The 20,166-nt window shown below is 38.3% G+C and overlaps 6 protein-coding genes across 6 annotated transcripts; 4 read left to right on the forward strand and 2 right to left on the reverse strand.

Annotated features, from left to right (window-relative positions):
• Positions 1 to 922: 922 nt before the first annotated feature.
• On the reverse strand, positions 923 to 1,318 carry LOC147278038 (RING/U-box superfamily protein). The gene has a single exon (XM_086252588.1). It carries the CDS (start codon positions 1,316 to 1,318, stop codon positions 923 to 925), a length of 396 nt encoding a protein of 131 aa, XP_086108714.1.
• A 2,443-nt stretch (positions 1,319 to 3,761) lies between these two features.
• LOC147278039 (Thioredoxin superfamily protein) lies at positions 3,762 to 5,907 on the forward strand. The gene is made up of 4 exons (XM_086251115.1): positions 3,762 to 4,113; positions 4,570 to 4,672; positions 5,148 to 5,309; positions 5,448 to 5,907. The coding sequence occupies exons 1-4, from the start codon at positions 3,842 to 3,844 to the stop codon at positions 5,610 to 5,612; spliced, it is 702 nt and encodes a 233-aa protein (XP_086107241.1). The 5' UTR covers positions 3,762 to 3,841; the 3' UTR covers positions 5,613 to 5,907.
• Positions 5,908 to 6,508: 601 nt separating this feature from the next.
• Positions 6,509 to 9,572, forward strand: LOC147278040 (Alba DNA/RNA-binding protein). The gene is made up of 9 exons (XM_086250234.1): positions 6,509 to 6,641; positions 6,991 to 7,113; positions 7,648 to 7,728; positions 7,818 to 7,906; positions 8,018 to 8,092; positions 8,270 to 8,331; positions 8,432 to 8,482; positions 8,808 to 8,996; positions 9,172 to 9,572. Exons 2-9 carry the CDS (start codon positions 6,991 to 6,993, stop codon positions 9,258 to 9,260), a joined length of 759 nt encoding a protein of 252 aa, XP_086106360.1. The 5' UTR covers positions 6,509 to 6,641; the 3' UTR covers positions 9,261 to 9,572.
• A 1,248-nt stretch (positions 9,573 to 10,820) lies between these two features.
• LOC147278041 (putative 26S proteasome non-ATPase regulatory subunit 3) lies at positions 10,821 to 13,709 on the forward strand. The gene is made up of 8 exons (XM_086250229.1): positions 10,821 to 11,012; positions 11,126 to 11,322; positions 11,427 to 11,573; positions 11,674 to 11,810; positions 12,021 to 12,075; positions 12,153 to 12,263; positions 12,610 to 12,849; positions 13,013 to 13,709. Exons 1-8 carry the CDS (start codon positions 10,922 to 10,924, stop codon positions 13,520 to 13,522), a joined length of 1,488 nt encoding a protein of 495 aa, XP_086106355.1. The 5' UTR covers positions 10,821 to 10,921; the 3' UTR covers positions 13,523 to 13,709.
• A 2,531-nt stretch (positions 13,710 to 16,240) lies between these two features.
• On the forward strand, positions 16,241 to 17,587 carry EXPA11 (expansin 11). Its single transcript, XM_086250233.1, has 3 exons — positions 16,241 to 16,404; positions 16,517 to 16,838; positions 16,931 to 17,587. Exons 1-3 carry the CDS (start codon positions 16,263 to 16,265, stop codon positions 17,238 to 17,240), a joined length of 774 nt encoding a protein of 257 aa, XP_086106359.1. The 5' UTR covers positions 16,241 to 16,262; the 3' UTR covers positions 17,241 to 17,587.
• Positions 17,588 to 18,575: 988 nt separating this feature from the next.
• LOC147278043 (transmembrane protein (DUF677)) lies at positions 18,576 to 19,952 on the reverse strand. The gene is made up of 2 exons (XM_086250230.1): positions 19,855 to 19,952; positions 18,576 to 19,705 (listed from the first exon to the last, which is right to left on the reverse strand). Exons 1-2 carry the CDS (start codon positions 19,910 to 19,912, stop codon positions 18,576 to 18,578), a joined length of 1,188 nt encoding a protein of 395 aa, XP_086106356.1. The 5' UTR covers positions 19,913 to 19,952.
• Positions 19,953 to 20,166: the final 214 nt, after the last annotated feature.

The following is a 20,166-nucleotide window of genomic DNA, read 5'->3' on the forward strand; positions in this document are numbered from 1 at the left end:
ATCTGTCACTGACTAGTTATTAAATTAGTAATTTTCTTTCTTAAAGAATTTCTAAAAGATTTATTTTTACAGCTGGTGAATTGTGTACGTGTGCAGAAAGTAACTGAATTATGTGGAGGTTGGGTTGGCCATTGATTAGGCGAGTCACTGAGTTGTATATATGGACGTATGTACTTGTGCATTATTAATTACAATTTTCAGGTGGGAATTCATTAATGGAGAAGAATAAGTTCTACCCAGCTATTTACTTTCCTATACACACTATTCCATATGTAGCTCAAAGTCTGATACCTATGGGCTCCTTATACTGTAATTTTCTCAGTGACAGACGCACCGCCAACTTGCCACCAAACCCAGCCCATGCACTTTGGGGTCCAAATGGTCATGCGCCATTCACCCACAGACCCACCTGCTCATTTACACCGTGACCTGACGCGACGGCATTGGCTCTACATGAACTTTACAACTTACTAGCAGTCTAGCTAGCACACAATCTAAACTACTAATATTATTAACACTTTATTTATTCCAACTCTTTGTATACAGAAAAGTCTGGAAATGTTTTATGTTAATCCCTGCTCCGTTGGATTGACAGAATAAAATCCCATCTCAGTTTTCTAACCATGCATGTAGTAATGGTATTATAATATTGTATATATGCGCAGCGCAACTCAGAAATTCTTAATGACTTCATTGCCGCCAGAACAATTAATAAATGAATCAAAGAAATTAGTGTTAATACAGTAGCAAAAGAAGTAGATATATATTTTCAATTAAATGAACAAATCAAGTAAGACCATGATGAATATCGATCAATTCGATCGCTATATTCTTAACTTGAACAACACAGATACATGAAAATATTATTGAATTGGGTACGATCGATAAACCAAAAGCAGAGGTAGCTTTTGGTTTTTAATATTTAGCATGGATTTTCAGAGGAATTAAAAAACTGTTGAGGTTGGAGTTTGGTCCTACAAAGTGGACAAAAGGGCTGCTTAGAAAGCCAGGTATCGGCGCACAGGAGATGGAAGGCGTGGTTGCAACCGGGAACCAGCCGAGCAAGTTGGTCTGCCTCGATCTCGTCCAGACACACCGCACACTCTGTTCTCCCAATGACCAGCTCATTCCCAGTGACTTTGGGCAACTTGTCGAGCTCAGAGGCCGACAAGCCCTTCTTGGAAACCTGCTTGACCGGCAACCGAAACTCGGTCGTCTGGTTATTGGTAGCGTACCATAAGAGACACATGTAGACTACGAACACCGCGCTCATGCCTACGCACGGTAGAAAAATGACCAAAAAAACTGAAACAAGCATTTTTAATTAATTTTTTCAAGTATAGTAGGGAGTGGCGGAGATTGGGGGTGGCTGGTGGAGAAGCGGAGGTGATGGAGAGTAGTACGAAACATAGCGCAAAGTAGGTTTTCTACAAAATTTGAGAATTAAATGATGGCTTGGGAAGATGGAATATCTGAGGTGGGAAAGTGAGGTGGTGGTTTACACTTTACGGAGTAGTAACGAAGGTGACGTGTGTTGTGTGTAAGTGTGTAAGTGTGTAACGGCTATATTTGGAAGAAGGATAGAGGTGTTTTTTTCCAGTTTTAGTTCACGCGTTTTGCATCTGCCAAGTTTTGGAAACTTTTTACTCTTTAGTGGGGCGTGGGTCCTGCGGGCCGTACGTGGATTATAATTGCCACAGGGATTGAAATTTGCTGTTGTTGGAGATTGGAATTCAGGAATAATGTCACACCAAGGAAAAAAAAAAAAAAAAAAAGGAATTAAGGGATAATGGGAGGGGGATGGGGGAGTAATTCAGACCACCTAAAAATTACTGAGTTAGCCACCCCCTCATTTTTTTTGCCCATTTTTTCCTATTTTGTTCCTGTATTAAGAAAAAAAACATATTTTGCCAATTTTGGCAGGCAACTCATCCCCACCGTCGGCGCAACCCCACCCCCTCTCTACTGTCGGCGCGACCCTACCCTTCCCCTTCACCGGTCGACCCCACCCCTCCCATGGGTGGCGCGACCCACCCACCCCTCCCCTTTGCCTAATCTCCCTTCTCTCTCTCTCTTTTCTCTCTGCCTCCTTCCCTCACCGGACCACCATGGGTGGCCGGCACGACCCTCGATCTGGAGGTTTATGGAGTCGCGCTAGCCACCCATGGTGGTTCGGTGAGGGAGGGAGGCAGAGAGAGAGAAGGGAGATCGGGCGAAGGGGAGGGGTGGGTGGGTCGCGCCGGCGATGGGGAGGGGTGGGGTGGCCGGCCAAAATTGGAAATGAGTATTTTTTTTTTAATGCATGGGCAAAATAGGACAAAATGGGCACAAAATTAAAGGGTGGTTAACTAAGTGATTTTGGGTGGTCTGAATAGTCCCCTCTAATGGGATATGGACCTTTCTCTGCCAAAAAAGAAAAGGAGATATGGCCCTCAAACTTATGGACCGGCTTCTTAGCTGAATAAAAAATAATTAGGGTTTATGAACGAAACATTCCTTTGATTACAATTTACTTTCATGAAATGATGCATCTTTTCTTTCTTTTTTTGGTGCAGAGGGGGCCGAAGCCCAAAAAGAAAATGCATCTTTTCTTTCTGGATAGTAAGATTCTTACATTAGTATTCCAAGATGCTACAAACATGTTTTATGATGAAATATGAGCTTTCATGCGCTGGGCTCTCCAGCACACTCATCACTCATCCCTGGCTGCCTAAATATAATAGTAGGCCCAATAGATCACATTAATTAAGCCCATTGTCTTTCAAGTTTGTGGAAACTCTTTACTCTTTAGCGGGGAATGGGTCATGCGGAAGGTAATGGCCTACGGGGATTAAAATTTGAAGGCATAATCCAACTTGTAGGGGTGGGTTTGAAAATTGAAAAACTGACCAAATCAACGGAACCAAATCGAGAAGGTAATTTCTTAGATGCATTGAACTTTCATCAATAGTTTAAGATGTCCTATGCTTCAAAAATGACATAGAACAAGACTAGTAAAAAAGGATCAGAAGAAATCAACCCCGAACTCGAAATTGCATGAAACTTGACAAATTGATTAAAATCGATGAATTGAACAAAACCAATCGCTTTGCTGCTATCTAAGCACGTTTTCGAACAAATTCCATCATTTAAGCCATCAAATTAGCAATTTTTTTTTTAGTTTCGCATTTTTGTCAACTTATTTCTATTTTTGGCACATTTCTTGTTTTGGCCTTATAAAAGGGACTCTAAATGTTAAAACATGAAAAAAAAAAAAAAACAAAAAAAAAAGTGCCAACCTAAATATTTTTAATGGTGGAACCAAACTGATTCCTTGTAATTGGTTTGGTTTGCAGTGCATACCTAAAACTGAGCCGAACCGAATCCACCCCTACCACCTTTTTGATATTGGTAAGTGCGCTCTTAGATGGATTTTCCCAAATAAGATGATCCTTTGTGCTATTCAATTGACTTAATAATTCTGTGTTTTGTTACTCCTCGTGCTAGACACATTGAAAATCAGCTTAAAGCTTGAGCAGAATTTCATCGCTGACGAAGTGTATGGGCTGCCTATATATATAATAGAAGGCCCATTGTTATATTCATTAAGTCCAATAATAGATTCTCATTCTCCGGTGAAAGTGAAGATTTGACCATTGAATTTAGCCACAATCCAGGGACCATACATGTCCACGTGGGGGTAAAAATAATAAACCATTTTGAGTAGTGAGTACGCAGAATTGCAGAAAGATCAAAAATATTTTGTCCAGTGATTTAAAAAAAGAAAAGAAGAGTCCTTTTCCTGCGTGTATAAGTCTTGCTGAGAGTCCAGTCCAAGAAAAACAAAGTGCCGGAAACGAAAATGGAGCAACCAAAGCACAGACTCCTTGTAATAGAAACAGCTTTGCTCTGCTTCTTCGTCTTCGTTTTCAGAGGATGCGCACAAAACTTACCCCCGGCAAAATACGATGGGTTCGTGTTCGGACATCACTCAGTTGACTCAGATGCGATCCTCATCGAAGCTTTCTTAGACCCTGTCTGCCCAGACAGCAGGGACGCTTGGGCACCCCTCAAACAAGCCCTAGAGTACTACAGCCCTCGCGTTCGGCTGGTGGTTCACCTCTTACCCTTACCGTAAGTTGATTTCTCTCTGCTTTTTCCTTTTTGCTCTTCGGCTCTGGGAAAGGAGTATGACAAAACTTGGAAAATGAAACAATCAAACCAATTTCGCCTTTGGAAAACCGATTGCATGTTTTGAATATCAAAGCATGTATTACAGTCTTAAGTAGATCCACATGGTTATATAACGTATAATTATGTTTTCAATGCTAATTATGATATCTTTCAATTGTAAATGGTCAATCATTTCTGGGCTTGAATTCAGAGATTGTAAAGAAAACTCTAAGAGTAAATACTGATCACGTGACCTTGGTAAATTGTTAATTTGTTAACGGTCCTGCTCAACTTTCTCCGCCCATTTTGAAATAACCTTGTTGATATTGGTAATTGCGCTCTTTGATGGTTCTTTACAGATAAGATGATCCTTTGTGCTCTTCAAATGACTTAATAATTATGTTTTTGAAATTGCAGTTACCATGACAATGCTTTTGTTACTTCTCGTGCTCTACACATTGTAAATCAGCTGAAAGCTTCTGCTACATTCCCATTGTTGGAGTGGTTCTTCAAGTATCAGGTTAATTTATACTTACAGCATATCCTTTTTGGCTTGCACCTCTTAGTAGTTATCCTGCTTGTGTACTTAGGTCTTGTATAATAGATAGGGAAGAGGTTGCTTCACTTGTCTGTTTAGAGATAGGCAACAGTGCATGTGAAATTAAAGACACGCATGAAATGAAGAACATGGTTTCTGTTGGCTGTTATATTGTCACAAAATCCATTGGTCTATCTGCATAAAAGATTGAATCTGATGGAATGGCTCTTGTGAATTCACTTTACCATCCCTCAGCAGACCTTTTTTAAAATAAAATTATAAAGGGTACTTCGCTGGTTTTCAGGCTCATATTTCTCTTATGAAATCTTTTATCTTCATTCATTTGTTTATAAAGGACTTAGTTGAATGGTAGTTTATTTGCCATTGTATTTATCTGTTGGTATTGTTATTCAAGTTTCTTATGTTCTTAACTTGTTTCATAAAATTTATTAAACAGGAGAAGTTTTATAATGCTCAAACGCGCAACTTGTCTAGGGCTTCCATTGTAGATGAAATCGTGAAATCTGCCACAGAAGTAGTAGGGAACTCCTATCATGGTGCCCTCGAATCTGGTTTCAATGACCGGAAAACTGATCTCAAAACAAGGGTTTCTTTCAAGGTAATGTATCAGTTGTATTTTACATATTTTAATAGGCACATCATGTAAAATGATGGAAACAGTAATTTTTTTTCTTCATGTTATTGACCTACTGCCCAAGCTTTTCAAATTTCTTATCGAATATGTTTTGTCATGCAGTATAGTGCTTCAAGAGCGGTGTATGGAACGCCTACTTTCTTTCTTAATGGATTTGTATTGCCTGATGCTGGCTCCAGTACAGATTTTAATGGATGGAAAAAAGTCATTGACCCATTAGTTGGTAACGGAGTGCCAAAGAACCAAACTCTACATTTCTTCCTATGAAGGATCCAGCTATTTGCTTGATGTGGTTGGTTGGTTGAAGAATAAACCCTACAATGCTGGTTTCAACGTATATAGTTGTGATTGTAGACATGGAATAAATAATCTGTAAAACTGGTGACAATTGAATCTAGTCTGCTTAAGAATTTTGTACCTCTTACAATAGTGTTGCAATTTGCCTTGGCTGAAGAATAAACTCTACACTGCTGGTTTCAATGTATATAGTTGTGAATATGAACATGGAATAAATGATCTGTAACATTGGTGCAATTTGCTTAAGAATTTGTACCTCCTACAATAGTGTTGCAATTTGCCTTGTGTAGTTGAATTATCAATTATGGTCCCATCCACAATCAATTGAAAGGGGATTTCAGGTGGGACTGCATGCGTGGTTCAGTTCTTTTGATCTTTTTTTTTTTTTTTTTTTTTTTCTGAGGCAAATGATCCTATTATTTACACTAGGTTCCTCCAAACATGCTTGGCTTGCCAACTTTATTTGTTAAAACTCTTTTTTTATCTTCATTGTTGAGGATCTCAAATTAGGGAAGTATCTACATATCCTCAACAATATTTTTTTAAAAGGGGAAAAACTATTATTTTAGTTATTGAAGTATTGTAAACCTTTTTTTGATATTAGAATTTGGAAAATAAAAAAAAAGGATTTTCAATACTCAATAGCAGAGATATGATGAGACTATGAGAGCAAGGATGTGGGCTAGGGTCTACTGAACCCTGAGGCTGTAGTCAGGCCCAGGCCTCTACTGCGCAGGGTCATGTATGGTGACCCAAACTGTGAGAAGGGCCAGGCCCTAGTAAGCAAGGATCAGTTTGGGCGAAGTAACTGTTTGGAGACAAAGACGGGGTAAAGGACTAAAGAAGGTAGTTAGGGTAGTTTTGGAGGATTGGGGTGGGGTGGTGGTATATATAGCAAGAGACATCGCAGTATGTGAATTAGGGCGTAAAAGAAAAACGAAGCCGTAGAAGAGGGCTCTTTTTTGTGGGGAGCATTACTTATCCTTTTTGAACACCACGGTATGTTTGTTATCACCCAGATCCAACTACGCCTTCTACCTCCTCTCTTTCCTTCCGATTCTTTAACAGCCTCCCTAGTTTTTGTTTTTGTTTTCTTTTTTTTCTTTGGGTTTGTGTTCGAGAATTACTTGTCCCTGCGTTTTCTGAGATTTTATACGACCCTATTGTTTTCTTCTTTCTACTCGCGTTATTGTCTTTGGAAATCGTTTGCGCAGTGAGTTTGGGACCTGCCTGCTTTATGTCCTGGGTTTTTTATATTTATATAGCATGATGTATGGCTCTGATGTGGTTTTCTTTTTTTGTTTTGTATTTTAAATTATATTTTTGAAAAACTGTTATGGCGGAAAAGATGGATCGGTACCAGAGAGTGGAGAAGCCAAGAGCGGAGACACCAATTGATGAGAACGAGATTAGGATTACCAGTCAGGGGAGGATGCGCAACTACATTACTTACGCCATGACCCTGCTTCAGGTCTCTCTCGCTCCCTCCCCTTCAATATTTCCCTTTTTTCTTGTCTAATTTAATTTAACTTCGTGATTTCCCTTTATGCGCAGCATTTGAGATTATGTTGGGAATTCTGATGCAACAAAAGTTAATAATAATGTTAAATCTTGTGGATAACTGTCTATTGCGGATTTTCTAATGATATTATTAGTAGTAAAAAATGTATGTCTGTTGATGAATGCTTTTTTGTGAACACAAAACACCCACAACATTATGATATCTGCCCTGCCTATTAGTTAGGCTACCTTGTGGGATATGCAACTGGTTGGCCGTATATCCTGTTTATGCAACTTGAGAATGCTTAGTGGCCGACTTATTAGGCTTGGCTAGGTGCGGAGAACTATATAGGGGGACGTATAGGTGGTGACATGTTGGTTTGAACGATGCATTGTTGAATATATATTAGTTGTAATATTCATTGTTTAACATCTGTATATTCGTTTTTCCTTTTACTTGATATCTTCTTAACTTTTGCTTCTCCATCTATCCAACACTCTGCAGGACAAAGGATCGAATGAAATTGTTTTCAAGGCTATGGGAAGAGCTATCAACAAGACTGTAACAATAGTGGAGTTAATTAAGGTGATATGTCTCATTGTGTATCACTATACTGGATTCCCAGACATCTCAGTAGATTTGCTGATTAGATATTCTTATTACTTGTATTACAGAGAAGAATCCTTGGTCTCCATCAGTACACTACAATTGGATCTACGGACATAACTGATACATGGGAACCCCTTGAGGAAGGCCTCCTACCGTAAGAGTAGTTTAAACCTTATTTTGAACAACAGTGATTCATTTGCTGCATCTCATGAGGGTAGTAATAGTGATTCTATGCCTCATATTGTCCTGTTTTTTGTTGTCACAGTTTGGAGACCACTAGGCATGTGTCAATGATTGTAATAACACTATCAAAGACGGAAATAAATAAAACCTCTGTTGGGTGAGTTTTACTAGTCGCCATTTTTCTTATATCTGTGGTAGCACCCAATATTATTGTAGACTATTGTTATCTTAAGTAGAATCTGTACTCCTGACTGTTGTAGGCTATATGTAATCATATTACTGAAAAATGTGTAGATATTTTGTTAATCATTCATGAACTACTGCTTACCTTCAGGTACCAGCCACCATTACCTGCTGAACTGGTGAAGACATCAACAGAGATTGAATACGAGGGAGGTAGTGCCATTTTCTGAGCAACACATCAGTTTTTTCTAAATTTTATTCATTTATTTTCTGATGATATCATACATTTTTTCAACTTTTTTGTGTCCTGCAGAGGACTCACCTAGTGGTCGCGGCCGTGGCAGAGGAAGGGGAAGGTTTAGAGGTAGTCACTGATGGGATTTGTTAGAATGCTCTGTACTCTTCTTTTACCTTTTTCTGAATTTTCCTGGTGAAGATTCTGCTTCCATATAGTTGTTTCTTTGCTAGTCTTCATTCTTGAACCAGTTTAGTCCCTAATAGGGGTTTGCGAACATTGTGCTGTTTTTAGGAGGTTTTTAATATAGGGCCAAAAAAAAGGTGAGGCGTTTGATATGTGGACAGTAGAATAGCCTGAATAGGAGTTGATCTTGGCTTTAAAACAGGGCATCTAAAGGGGTATTTTATTGATAAAATAGTTTTGATAAGGCAAATTATGTTCTTAATTGCAGGGAATGGCTATGTGTCAGCTGAATATGATGATGGAGGTTGGGATCGCAGTCGGGGTGGTTTTAGGGGTAGGGGCCGTGGGAGAGGACGTAGTTTCCGAGGCCGTGGAAGGGGAGGGTACAACGGGCCCCAGGTTGATGCACAGCAAGATGGAGGATACAATGATGAAGGACCTACTCAAGGCGGCCGTGGTATGTTTATCACACTCATTTTCTTTATGTATGCATATCTAGGTGTAGGAGACAGTAGTGCCTGCATACCCTAGCTTCTGTTGCTTGTTTGAATTTCATGGACAGCTTATTTAATTATTTGAATTTGTATATGAATTGCTTCTCATTACTATTATGTGATGGAATTGCTCTGTAGGTCGCGGCCGTGGTAGGGGGGGTTATCGTGGAAGGGGCCGTGGCTATAGGTCCAATGGGCCTAATGTGGCGATCCAGGCAGCTGCTTGAGGTGCAATATGGGCGTCAGTGAACATTATGCACATGACTAGTGTCTAGTGATGGACGCCTTATCCAATCTATGTTTACCATCTCTTTTTTCCATGTCTTCTTTTGTTACCGTGGTATCTCGTGCTCCTAATATTAACTGTACGGCATGTCACTGTAGACTTAGTTTAGAGTCCTGTGAGTTAATCTCTTTTTTGTCGTGTAGATGTAGGTGAGGTGTTTGAACAGTTGTAATTTCCTATCTGGATTGATCAGTGCATTCGTTTATTTTTGTTGGAAGAATCAATGATGTCAAAAAAGTGCTTTTGTTTTTTTCCCCTTTCCATTTGCTTTACAATAACAATATAATGTAGATTCTTGTCTAGAAGAGAAGCCGCGCCTATGTTATATAACTGTATCTGCCTTCATTAATGTCAGTTTACAATTATTTCCGATGAGTCCATTTTTGCTCATTACACTCACAAAAAGGTGACGGTGAGTATTAATAATATGTGTCACTCATTTATAATGGTGGTAATGCTCAATATAGTGAGCAAAAATAAATCTATTTCTAATTATAGTTAAGTTTAATTATTAAAAAAAAAATATATTGTATGATTATCAGTCTTCAAAAAAAAAAAAAAAAAAAAGAGGTTATAACTTATAACCAATTATGGTGAAAAATTCTGAAATTTTAAAGTATCAATTTGACGAGAAATTCTTTAATGTAAGCATACTGTGTTCGAACATTGTTTTGCATTAAACTAATCAAGTGCTACTAATCTGCCGTTTGAGTGTTAATTTTGGTCTTTGAAACAATTTGAAGGTCTAAGATTATTTATTTTTTATTTTATTTACCAAAGCTATTAATGAATTACAATAATTTTAATTTTGCGTGCAAGTACAAGGATTAAGTAATAATCACGGGGAGGGTTCAGAATGCATTGGAAAAGTTTTTGCAATAATTCAATGGCAAGTTCAGAGGAAGAGAAAATAATAGCAAGTTGGGCTAGAGGGAGCTGGGTCTGGGCTTTGCCACTTTTCTGTAAGGCTAGGTTTGGGCCTACAATTTGGCACCTTAGTTTGATTTGTCATTCTTTTTGTCTTTTTTCTAGTGATATTTTGGTGAGTTAATTAATTACAATTTACACTTACATTTACTATTTACTGAGATTTATCGTGTTTTCACATACACTTTTTAGGGTTTCAATAATTACACATACATCCTATAAGGTTTCAAAACTGTTGCATATAACCTCCTATAATGAGACAAAAAATAATGAAAAATTATGCAAAAATGCATGTTAAGGAGTAAAATGACATAATAAAATTACTTAAGATGTAAGGTTCAACTTCAATACAAATATTTTTTTTTTTGTTTATTTATGTTTTTTCTCTTACAGGAGATTATATGCAATAATTTTGAAATATTATGGAGTATATATGTAATTATTAAAACTTAATAAGGTGTATCAGGTATGTGAGAATATGATAAAATTTAAGAAAATATAAGTGTAATTAACTCTATTTTGATTCCTCTCACTCTCTCAGCTCTCAAATTCTCAATACTCACGTATAACTTGAAGAGAAAGAAAACTTAGAAAAGAGTAGTAAAATGTTGCGACAGTGATTCCAAAGAAAAGCAGCAGGAAATTGAAATTTTGGTTGGTAGAGTTTGCTGAAGAATGAAGATGGCTCAAGACGTGGAGATGAAAGATGAGGAAGCAGTCCCTTCTTTACATTCCGTTTCCTCAGCTGCTCCATCCACTTTGCATCGTAAGTACCAAATTCAAATTCTCAATCACAGTCGGTCTCAGATTCCATTCTAGGGTTTCCTTTGCTCATCTACTTTTTTTTTTTTTTTTATGTCAATTTGGGAATTCTTCAAGATTTGAAGGAGATAGCATCGATTATTGAGACCGCCTCCTACTCCAAAGAGGTTCGCCGAATTGCTCGCGCTGTTCGCCTGACGATTGCGCTCAGGCGCAAGCTAACGGCGCCGTTTCTCTCCGCATTTCTCGATTACGCTCTTCTTCCTGGTTCCGAGGCACACGCGCGATTGTCCGCTTTTCTTCCTAAGCCTAACGTAATTAAATAGTTAAATTTTACTTTCTTTGGTTCCATTTACTGCTCTTGTTTGAATTTGTATCAATTATTGATTTGTTACATCTCTCACATTCACATGTATAGGATGATAAGCATGACATGGAAGTTGATGGTGATACTGAAACTTCTGCTGCGGTTCAAGCTCCAGGAAAGCACTTATTGCCTGAGATCGAAATCTACTGTTTCTTGCTTGTGCTACTTTTTCTGATTGATCAGAAAAGATACACTGAGGTTGAGTCAACAAGTCTGCCTTTGCTTGTGATTTCACTTCTTCCTTGTCTATTATGTTGTTCAAGTTTTTAGACTTTTCATTTCCTTGGTCCATTTTTAGGCCAAAGCTTGTTCCTCAGCAAGTATTGCTCGACTCAAGAATTTCAATAGAAGAACCGTTGATGTTCTAGCATCCAGATTGTACTTTTATTACTCATATAGCTATGAGCTTACCGGTGATCTTGCTGAAATTCGGGGGTGAGCTGTTAATGACCCAATGTCTCTTTTGATTGCAACCCTTTTGTGCTTTCTCTCCCTATCTGCATAGGTGTTTATGCATTATCTATGTATTTCTTAGGCAGATGCTTGTACATTTAAACGCATGATAGGAAATACAAGGAGATTGGTAGCTGAGTTGGACTGTACTCTGTAGTATTTTATCTAATCTCATTGCACAATGTTTTTCAGCAATCTTCTTGCCTTGCATCGCATTGCCACACTGCATCACGATGAGTTGGGTCAGGTCAGTTTTCAATTAGATTTGAGGTTGTTCCGTCTTTGGAATGTTAGAACTTAAAGATATATGATAATGCCATGCAGGAAACACTTCTCAACCTGTTACTTCGAAATTATCTCCATTACAACTTATATGACCAGGCAGAGAAGCTAAGGTCTAAGGCACCACGATTTGAAGCACATTCAAACCAGCAGGTTCAGAAATCTCTCTTTAAATAATAGAATTAGTACCCAATATTATAAATCTAGTGTCTCGGGAGTCATCAGAACTCTGCATTCCTTTAGAACCAACTGTTCTTTTGAGCTTGGTTTTGGCCTTGAAATTTTGCCTCCATTTCTTGTTTTATGCTTTGTTTTGGTTAGAGTTTTTCAAGACTCAACAATCAGGTCTCACATTTCATCAGCTTGCTGGTGCTTTGTGTCCTATGGTGTCCATCACTGTTCATTTTTTGTTTACTTTCACCACTATGTTACCCAAAGTGGGTATTGTTTGTAAAGTGACTAAATTGTGACCTTCTGAGTTAAAATGTTTTATATTCAGTTTTGTCGTTATCTCTTCTACCTTGGGAAGATTCGGACAATTCAATTGGAGTATACAGATGCAAAAGAGTCTCTCTTGCAGGCTGCTCGGAAAGCCCCTTTAGCAGCTTTAGGTTTCCGAATTCAATGTAACAAATGGGCTGTCTTGGTTCGTTTGCTTCTTGGGGAGATACCAGAGAGGATTATCTTTATGCAGAGAGGAATGGAGAAAGCTTTGAGGCCATACTTTGAACTTACAAATGTGAGTCTATGTTGTCAGACTCAGACCTGAAGTGGTTCCTTCATTATAAGTTGGACGCCAATTTAGCTAATCATGACTTATGACTGTTCAACTTCTTCCCTAATCATCGACTGATTTATGCTGATTTTTTTTTCTCTCTCTTTTAAATTGGTGTCACTTTCAGGCTGTTCGGATTGGTGATTTAGAACTATTCAGAAATGTTGCAGCGAAGTTTGCTGCCACTTTCAGTATGGACCGAACCAACAATATAATTGTTAGGTTGCGCCATAATGTCATCAGGACTGGATTACGGAATATCAGCATCTCTTATTCCCGCATCTCGCTTGCTGATGTTGCTGATAAATTAAGATTGAATTCTACAAACCCTGCTGCAGATGCTGAGGGTATTGTGTCTAAGGCCATTCGGGATGGCGCTATTGAGGCCTCATTAGATCATGCAAATGGGTGGATGGTATCAAAGGAGACTGGAGATATTTACTCTACCAATGAGCCTCAAATTGCTTTCAACTCCAGGATTGCCTTTTGTCTTGACATGCACAATGAAGCAGTTCGGGCCTTACGGTTTCCTCCAAATCCACACAAGGAGAAAGAAAGTGCTGAGAGGAGAGAGAGGCAACAACAAGAGCAAGAGCTTGCCAATCATATTGCAGAGGAGGACGACGATGATTTTTAATGGCCAACTGTGTTTTAGGGTTTTCAATTTCAGACAGATGTTCTCTTTCAATTTTTCTTCTTGTTTCTCCTTCTAATGCCAGTATTTCAATTTCCATCAACAGTAACTTTTATTTTTCAATGTTGGAATTCTTATTGCTATATATGATTGATTCAATATGTAGATTTTTTTTCCTCTTAAATATGTACTCATGTTCTAATGTTTGAATAGAATTTTCCAAAATGATGAAACCATCAATATTGTGGGCCTAGTCTTGTTAATAAACCATGGCCTAGGATATCACTTTATCTTTTCATGGTGGTGCGGCTTGGGCGTATTAACAAAAATTTACATGTTACAGCAGTAACACAAAATTTCATAAATACTGCACCAGTTATTAAGTTCAATTTAGCTGCAAACATGGTACATACTTGCATAGTTGCATATATAAATAACAAAAAAGAAATCCATTCTTGAAATATACTTAAAACAATGAAAATCTAGTAAATAATCAAAGCTCAAGTTGCTGAGCATTAATTAAAACCCCAAACTGCTTAAGCATACCCCACCCTCTACGAATTTTAGTTGGCACTGGTCCAACCCCTGTCCACATGTATGTCATTTTTAGTATTTTCATTCATTTTTATTTGTTTGAAACGAAAGTACCAAAAAGGACATACTCTTGTGAGATGAGCTCATAGGAGCTCCTCCAACCAAGGAACTGAGACAAGTATTGTACCAATTCAAATTTTGATATTCCAACAGTACCGGACTGAGAGCATCTCTGAAAAACTGTTCATGGTCATTGGCCAATGCTCAATCCTCATCAGTCTGATATGGAGAAATTCTGTGTACCAGAACCTAAAATCATGAAAAGTTTGTGCACCAAAATGAACAAAGCACCTCCTTTGTTTGTGCCCCAATTGCTCCTCACGAATATAATGCAATCCCCATGCATCTCCGTGCTGTGAAAAAGCCCAAATTAGAGAGCCCAGTCCATATAATTCATTGTGAATGGCCCCAAATCTAACATTCTTTGCTAAGAAGTAAAATAACCATTCTCGGTGCTTGGGTATCGAACCTGAGAATGAAAACTGAAATTTCTTCGAGTCGATTTTAGCCAGCCAACACTGGATTGGTATTCAGGTATTGTGTCTTTTAGCTGGAAGGACCTTGCTGTGCTTAATTTTCTGCATTGTTGCTTGCACTTTTTCGCTCTCATTCTTCCTTTGCTTGAGAGTACTGTTATTAAACATGCTCTCCTAATTGTAAGATTTTTGAAAAAAAATGGACAACAAGAAACAGTGTACCAATAGATTAATTCTTCAACATCTAGTGTGAACATAGAATGTGTTGATAAAAAAAAAGTGTAAATATAGATTGTAGAGTTTATCTGTTCAACCCCTGAATTGTCTAATGTCTCATGTGCAAGAATTGACTTCAACCATTCAAGCACCAAAAGTCAATTCATTCAAGCCCCAACATGAACTCCTAAGTCCTAACCATGTTCCACTCACACTACATTTATCATCTCTATATATACTGTTCTTTGCTTTCGATAAAAACGCCTTAGAATGCGCCAGCGGTGCTAAGGTCACCAAGCCCAAGCAAAAGGGTATAAACTTTTTTGACTGAAAACTTTGGGACTTTACACCTATCAAAAAAAGAATCTTTAGGAATTCAGATTTTCAATTATTATTTTTTTTCTCTGTCCTTTATTTTTTGTCTTTAGCCCTCTCAATCTCAATCTCAATCTCAATCTCAGTAGCGGTGGTTAATAATCCAGTTCCCGTCTGCCCATTAATAAATGATTTCAAGTCGATGCACTCTCTGTCACAATGCTTGACGGTGCTACTATCACATGCAACTATAATATAAATACATGTCATACAAAAAATTCATTTCCAAATTCCAATTTCTTAATTTAAGGAGAGGAATGGCTAACATTTGCTACCATAGTACAAATGTACAATACCCGATCAGGTTGATAGCATATAATAATAGTAGGAAATTTGAGGATGTAAGGCCCCAAATTCTGGCATCTGGCTGGTGGGCCATGATGAGTTCAATATAAATATGCATAATACATATGTTGCAAATTCTTATATAGATTAGCAAGCTAGCTCATACAACTCATCTAATGTCAAAAAGGGCCGTGTCATGCACATGAAGAATAATCAATAATGGCATTTTACCATATGGGTCAAGCAAATACCATGTGAAGTTGTGCGGTACGGTCTAAAATTAATATTCCACCAAACAAAAACATTAAATATGTCATTTTATCTTCAAATGGAAACAACCTACACCTTTGAAGAAACCCTTAAAAAAATAGAACAATTGGATTCTGGATTTTGATTTATTCACGGCTCTTCTGTTGGAGAAGAGCATGGTGCATGTGGGTGTATGAGAGATGACTCAAGATGAGACGACTAGAGAACGTGGGAATAATTGATCATTCATCAGGAGGGCTCAGAAGCATTCAGACTTTGCAGAGATAAAATTCAATTTAATCCCATTAATTAATACAGAAATCATTTACGTTCACTCCGGATGCAGAGGCCCCATGTGAGGTTGTTGCATTTAGTGATCAGTTTGGTCGACCCTTATATAAACACCCAGTACTTATTGCTTGGAATTATAGGCCGGCCAACAAATGTAAATACAATTGCACTACTACCAATCCTCTACCTTATCCTCTGCTCGATCTCTTTGATTTGCTAGCTTTTGCGTATTGGGCAACTGGGTTTTACTTGCAACAATGGCCAAACTCGTTTTTGCATTAGCAATAACCTTGGTTGGACTCTGCAGTCTTTCTACATATGTTGCAGCATTCAAAGCATCTGGGTTTACTAGAGGCCATGCCACATTTTACGGAGGAAGTGATGCCTCAGGAACTATGGGTATGTGTACATAGCTAGCTCTTCAATTCCAATCTTGTTTAATCAATCTGGTTTTGTATTTTGTTAATTTTGAAAAAGCAATTAAAATTAATCTTGAGCTATATATGTGCAGGGGGAGCTTGTGGGTATGGTAACCTGTACTCCACAGGGTATGGGACGAGGACCGCCGCTTTAAGTACTGCCTTGTTTAACGATGGTGCTTCATGTGGGCAATGCTATAAGATCATATGTGATTATACGGCAGATTCTAAATGGTGCAGGAAAGGAGTATCAGTTACAATTACTGCAACAAACTTTTGCCCTCCTAATTATGATCTTCCAAGCAACAATGGAGGATGGTGCAACCCACCGCTTCAGCATTTTGACATGGCTCAGCCTGCTTGGGAAAAGATTGGAATTTACAAGGGTGGCATAATCCCCGTCTTGTTTCAAAGGTTAATTAATGTCCTACATATTCCTAGCTAATTCAATTCAATTTTCTTCTAATTTGATTTGCATATTAATGGGATTTGATTTGGATTTAAAGGGTTCCATGCAAGAAGCATGGGGGTGTGAGATTCAGAATAAATGGGAGGGACTACTTTGAGCTGGTTTTGATAAGCAATGTGGGAGGGGCTGGATCTATCAAATCTGCCTACATCAAAGGCTCAAAGACTGCTTGGATGCCAATGTCAAGGAATTGGGGAGCCAATTGGCAGTCCAATGCCTACCTCAATGGCCAAGCTCTGTCCTTCAAAGTCACCACTACTGATGGAGAAACTAAACTCTTTCAAAACATTGTGCCGTCAAATTGGGGCTTTGGCCAGACTTTCTCCAGCGCAACACAGTTCGCTTAATTAACTGGGGCTTACGGTTCAGGGTTTTGGATCAATTTGGTTGATTCATTTGGAGAGGCAGAGGCAGAGGCAGAGGCGTGCTTCTATTATTGTACTGAAGCTGCAGCCCGCCACATTAATTGTTTGGTTATCAAATAATCAGGTGGTTTAGGTCCTATAATTATGGCTGGCAATTGTGAATTTGTGACGGGGACCAAAGCCCATGAACTCAAGGCTAATGCCTATTACATATTACAGTTTCTTGCATTTCTGAGGCCAATAAGTAGAGGGATCGATCCAAGAACCACTATGGTACCGCGTGGATGTTGTATCTTCTGTTATAGCAATTAAATAAGAAGAGTGGTGAAGATGATGAAGCTTCAGCGTCATGTAGAAATGTTTACCTTTACTATAATTTATAATTTTATATTCTTGTAATATGTAGCTTTATATTGTAATAGTTACTATTTTTGAAAATCAAAATGCCCTATAAATCATTTTGCACAATGTTGTAAATTGTATTGGTTAATTATTTTTCATGTTAGAACTATCTGCTTAATCAAATTAAGCTTGGAAGAACTTGGTTTTTAGATGTTAGGTTGCTTTTGGGTTTGCTATTTTAGGGAGTTGGGCTGGAGAAGCAACCCTCAATTCTAAAAGATTTGGCTTTCAGAACTTTACAAATGGGCCTTGATTTCTCATTTGGGTTTTAGAACTTCACAAAGGGGCTTGGACAAAAAATTCTCATTTTCAATTTCCTTCCAAAATGGATCATATGCTCAAGCAGTCAAGCAAAATCTTATTCTAATGTCGATCATTGTATATAGAGATAATTACCAATAAGTAAATAAAATAAATTTAAGTGCATAATAGTATTGTCAAGAGGTACATAAAATAATAATTTAAATCAAGAAAATTAAATAAGATTAACCGAGTAATTTATTGATTTCAAAACTTTAAAATCGCATGTCCCTTAATTATGTGATTTGAAGCATCACATAATTAAGCATCATAATTAAGTTCACACACTACAAAAAAAGAAGCGGCCGATAGCCACACACAAGTACCAAACAGAGCAAGTAATAAACAGTAACATTAGTTACCTTCCACATATATTACACATGAGAGATTTGAGATGGTATGAATTAATATGTACGCAGACGATGAAGCAATTGCATGGATAACGTGAAGATATCCCAATTTGATCGACTTCTAGGGTGGCGCTCAAGGTCATGGATATATCATATCATTGAATGTTACCATCTCTTAGCGTAACATCGATGTTAGACATGGTTGACAAGCAAGATGACGACCAAGATCATAAAGCATGTGCATGCATGCGTCATTGACCCAATATCAATGGATTTCCATTATTTCTTGAATTAAAAGCCTTCTGGATCTGTTTATGGTGAGCAAACACAAGTAAATATGTTCTTCAAGCTCCTCTAACTGCTCCAAAAAGCTAGACTCACGAGCATGAAACTCCCTCACAACCTCCTTCATCATTTCACAATTGCCATTCCTCACACACATAACCGAAACAGCTTTACGGTGCTCAACCTCATCATCCAATCTCCTCACCATCCGACTCATGGTGTCAAAATCGTTGATCAATATGTAAACCCCTTTTGCCGCAACATCAAGTTGGTGCCCAAGGCTTTCATGCAATCTCTTGTTTAACCACTCCTCTACCGACTCCATTTTCCTCTTGCATAAACCCATGGAACAAGCCACGAGTGCTGGTGCCGCCACAATTCCAATCATGCTATGAAACGCAAAGACGAGCAGCGCAATCAAAAGTGCACTGTGTGACACTACGAGCGCAACTCCCCCAACTTTCTTGCAAATTCTATTACGCTTTGCCCTCCGTTGAATCTTTTCGTGCTTTGATGTTAATCTACGGAGCAACGCCAAGTAGTCATCATGAATGTCACGAAATTTCATGGGGCTAATAATTGACAAAGGACTTTTGAGATGCGCAAATTTATTAAGCTCTCCAAAAATAGCTCGGCATTGTTCATCATCAATAGTACTCGTGTAATGATTGTGTTGCCGTACGCTTTGGCTTTGGCTTAGTTTTATCATCACTTTTTTGATGCTCCGGTAGTCAGCGCGTGTTTGATGAATGCTTCGGAGGAGAAGTTCGCATATATGGCATGCCTCTAAGCTAGCTTCGAAGTACTCTGTGAGCAGGTGGTGGAGATTGAACCTGCCCTCATTCATCATGTCGTTTAGGGTTTCTTGCCGTGGTTCAAGCAAATTTTCTGAGAGATGATGATCCAAATACAAAGTAGGAAGAGACGACGAGGACGAAGAGAATCTTGTAGTACTACTACTCCTGCTTGCTCTTGGCACCTGCCCTCTATGAACTTTATCCCACATTTCTACATACGACTTTGTTCTGAAAACTTCCAAGTATTCCTCATTCACGCTTAACTTGCTCGGAAAGCTACTGCCACCGCCACGCTCTTTATGTGATCTGAAGCCTGCAGAAACCAACGTCATAGTTAGTTAAACCAAACAGATATCATCTCAATAACAGAAACAAAAATTAATTAAGAAATTGTTTCCTTTTTCAGCTCGACTACCTGGCTTTGAAAACAGAAAGTTAAGATGATATTAAATTAGAACTCACCTAGCTTCGAAAACGCAGATCTCAACTTGGTGCGCAGAAATTTCCGCATCTTGGACATGTTTATAATTAAGATCGATGAAGATCTAATTGTATTCTCCTTGTTCGTCTTCATCTTCTCTAGCTCGAAAGAGATTGAAATTTAAAAGAAGCATATTGAAGTAAGTTTGCGTATATATAGAGGTGATTGATGGTTTCCTAGGTTTACAAGGAAAGTAAATTTGGGAAACGGATTAAGCCCCAGGAGGCCAGTTGGCAGTTAGGACCGCCTCAATTAGTTATGGCTAGCTATGACTTTTGTCACACGTTAGAGTC

Source organism: Dryas octopetala, chromosome 7 (assembly GCF_963921425.1).
Source record: "Dryas octopetala chromosome 7, drDryOcto1.1, whole genome shotgun sequence".
Taxonomy (NCBI): domain Eukaryota; kingdom Viridiplantae; phylum Streptophyta; class Magnoliopsida; order Rosales; family Rosaceae; genus Dryas; species Dryas octopetala.

Excerpts from the sequence above, each read along its gene's own strand:
- LOC147278038 (XM_086252588.1), bottom strand. The coding sequence starts at position 1,318 with ATGCTTGTTTCAGTTTTTTTGGTCATTTTTCTACCGTGCGTAGGCATG.
- LOC147278039 (XM_086251115.1), top strand. The coding sequence starts at position 3,842 with ATGGAGCAACCAAAGCACAGACTCCTTGTAATAGAAACAGCTTTGCTC. Across the intron at positions 4,673-5,147 it reads AGTGGTTCTTCAAGTATCAG|GAGAAGTTTTATAATGCTCA; the intron begins GTTAATTTATAC and ends TTTATTAAACAG. Across the intron at positions 5,310-5,447 it reads AAACAAGGGTTTCTTTCAAG|TATAGTGCTTCAAGAGCGGT; the intron begins GTAATGTATCAG and ends TTTGTCATGCAG.
- LOC147278040 (XM_086250234.1), top strand. The coding sequence starts at position 6,991 with ATGGATCGGTACCAGAGAGTGGAGAAGCCAAGAGCGGAGACACCAATT. Across the intron at positions 7,114-7,647 it reads ACGCCATGACCCTGCTTCAG|GACAAAGGATCGAATGAAAT; the intron begins GTCTCTCTCGCT and ends AACACTCTGCAG. Across the intron at positions 7,729-7,817 it reads CAATAGTGGAGTTAATTAAG|AGAAGAATCCTTGGTCTCCA; the intron begins GTGATATGTCTC and ends CTTGTATTACAG.
- LOC147278041 (XM_086250229.1), top strand. The coding sequence starts at position 10,922 with ATGAAGATGGCTCAAGACGTGGAGATGAAAGATGAGGAAGCAGTCCCT. Across the intron at positions 11,013-11,125 it reads TGCTCCATCCACTTTGCATC|ATTTGAAGGAGATAGCATCG; the intron begins GTAAGTACCAAA and ends GAATTCTTCAAG. Across the intron at positions 11,811-12,020 it reads GATCTTGCTGAAATTCGGGG|CAATCTTCTTGCCTTGCATC; the intron begins GTGAGCTGTTAA and ends AATGTTTTTCAG.
- EXPA11 (XM_086250233.1), top strand. The coding sequence starts at position 16,263 with ATGGCCAAACTCGTTTTTGCATTAGCAATAACCTTGGTTGGACTCTGC. Across the intron at positions 16,405-16,516 it reads TGATGCCTCAGGAACTATGG|GGGGAGCTTGTGGGTATGGT; the intron begins GTATGTGTACAT and ends ATATATGTGCAG. Across the intron at positions 16,839-16,930 it reads ATCCCCGTCTTGTTTCAAAG|GGTTCCATGCAAGAAGCATG; the intron begins GTTAATTAATGT and ends TTGGATTTAAAG.
- LOC147278043 (XM_086250230.1), bottom strand. The coding sequence starts at position 19,912 with ATGTCCAAGATGCGGAAATTTCTGCGCACCAAGTTGAGATCTGCGTTT. Across the intron at positions 19,706-19,854 it reads ATCTGCGTTTTCGAAGCTAG|GCTTCAGATCACATAAAGAG; the intron begins GTGAGTTCTAAT and ends TGGTTTCTGCAG.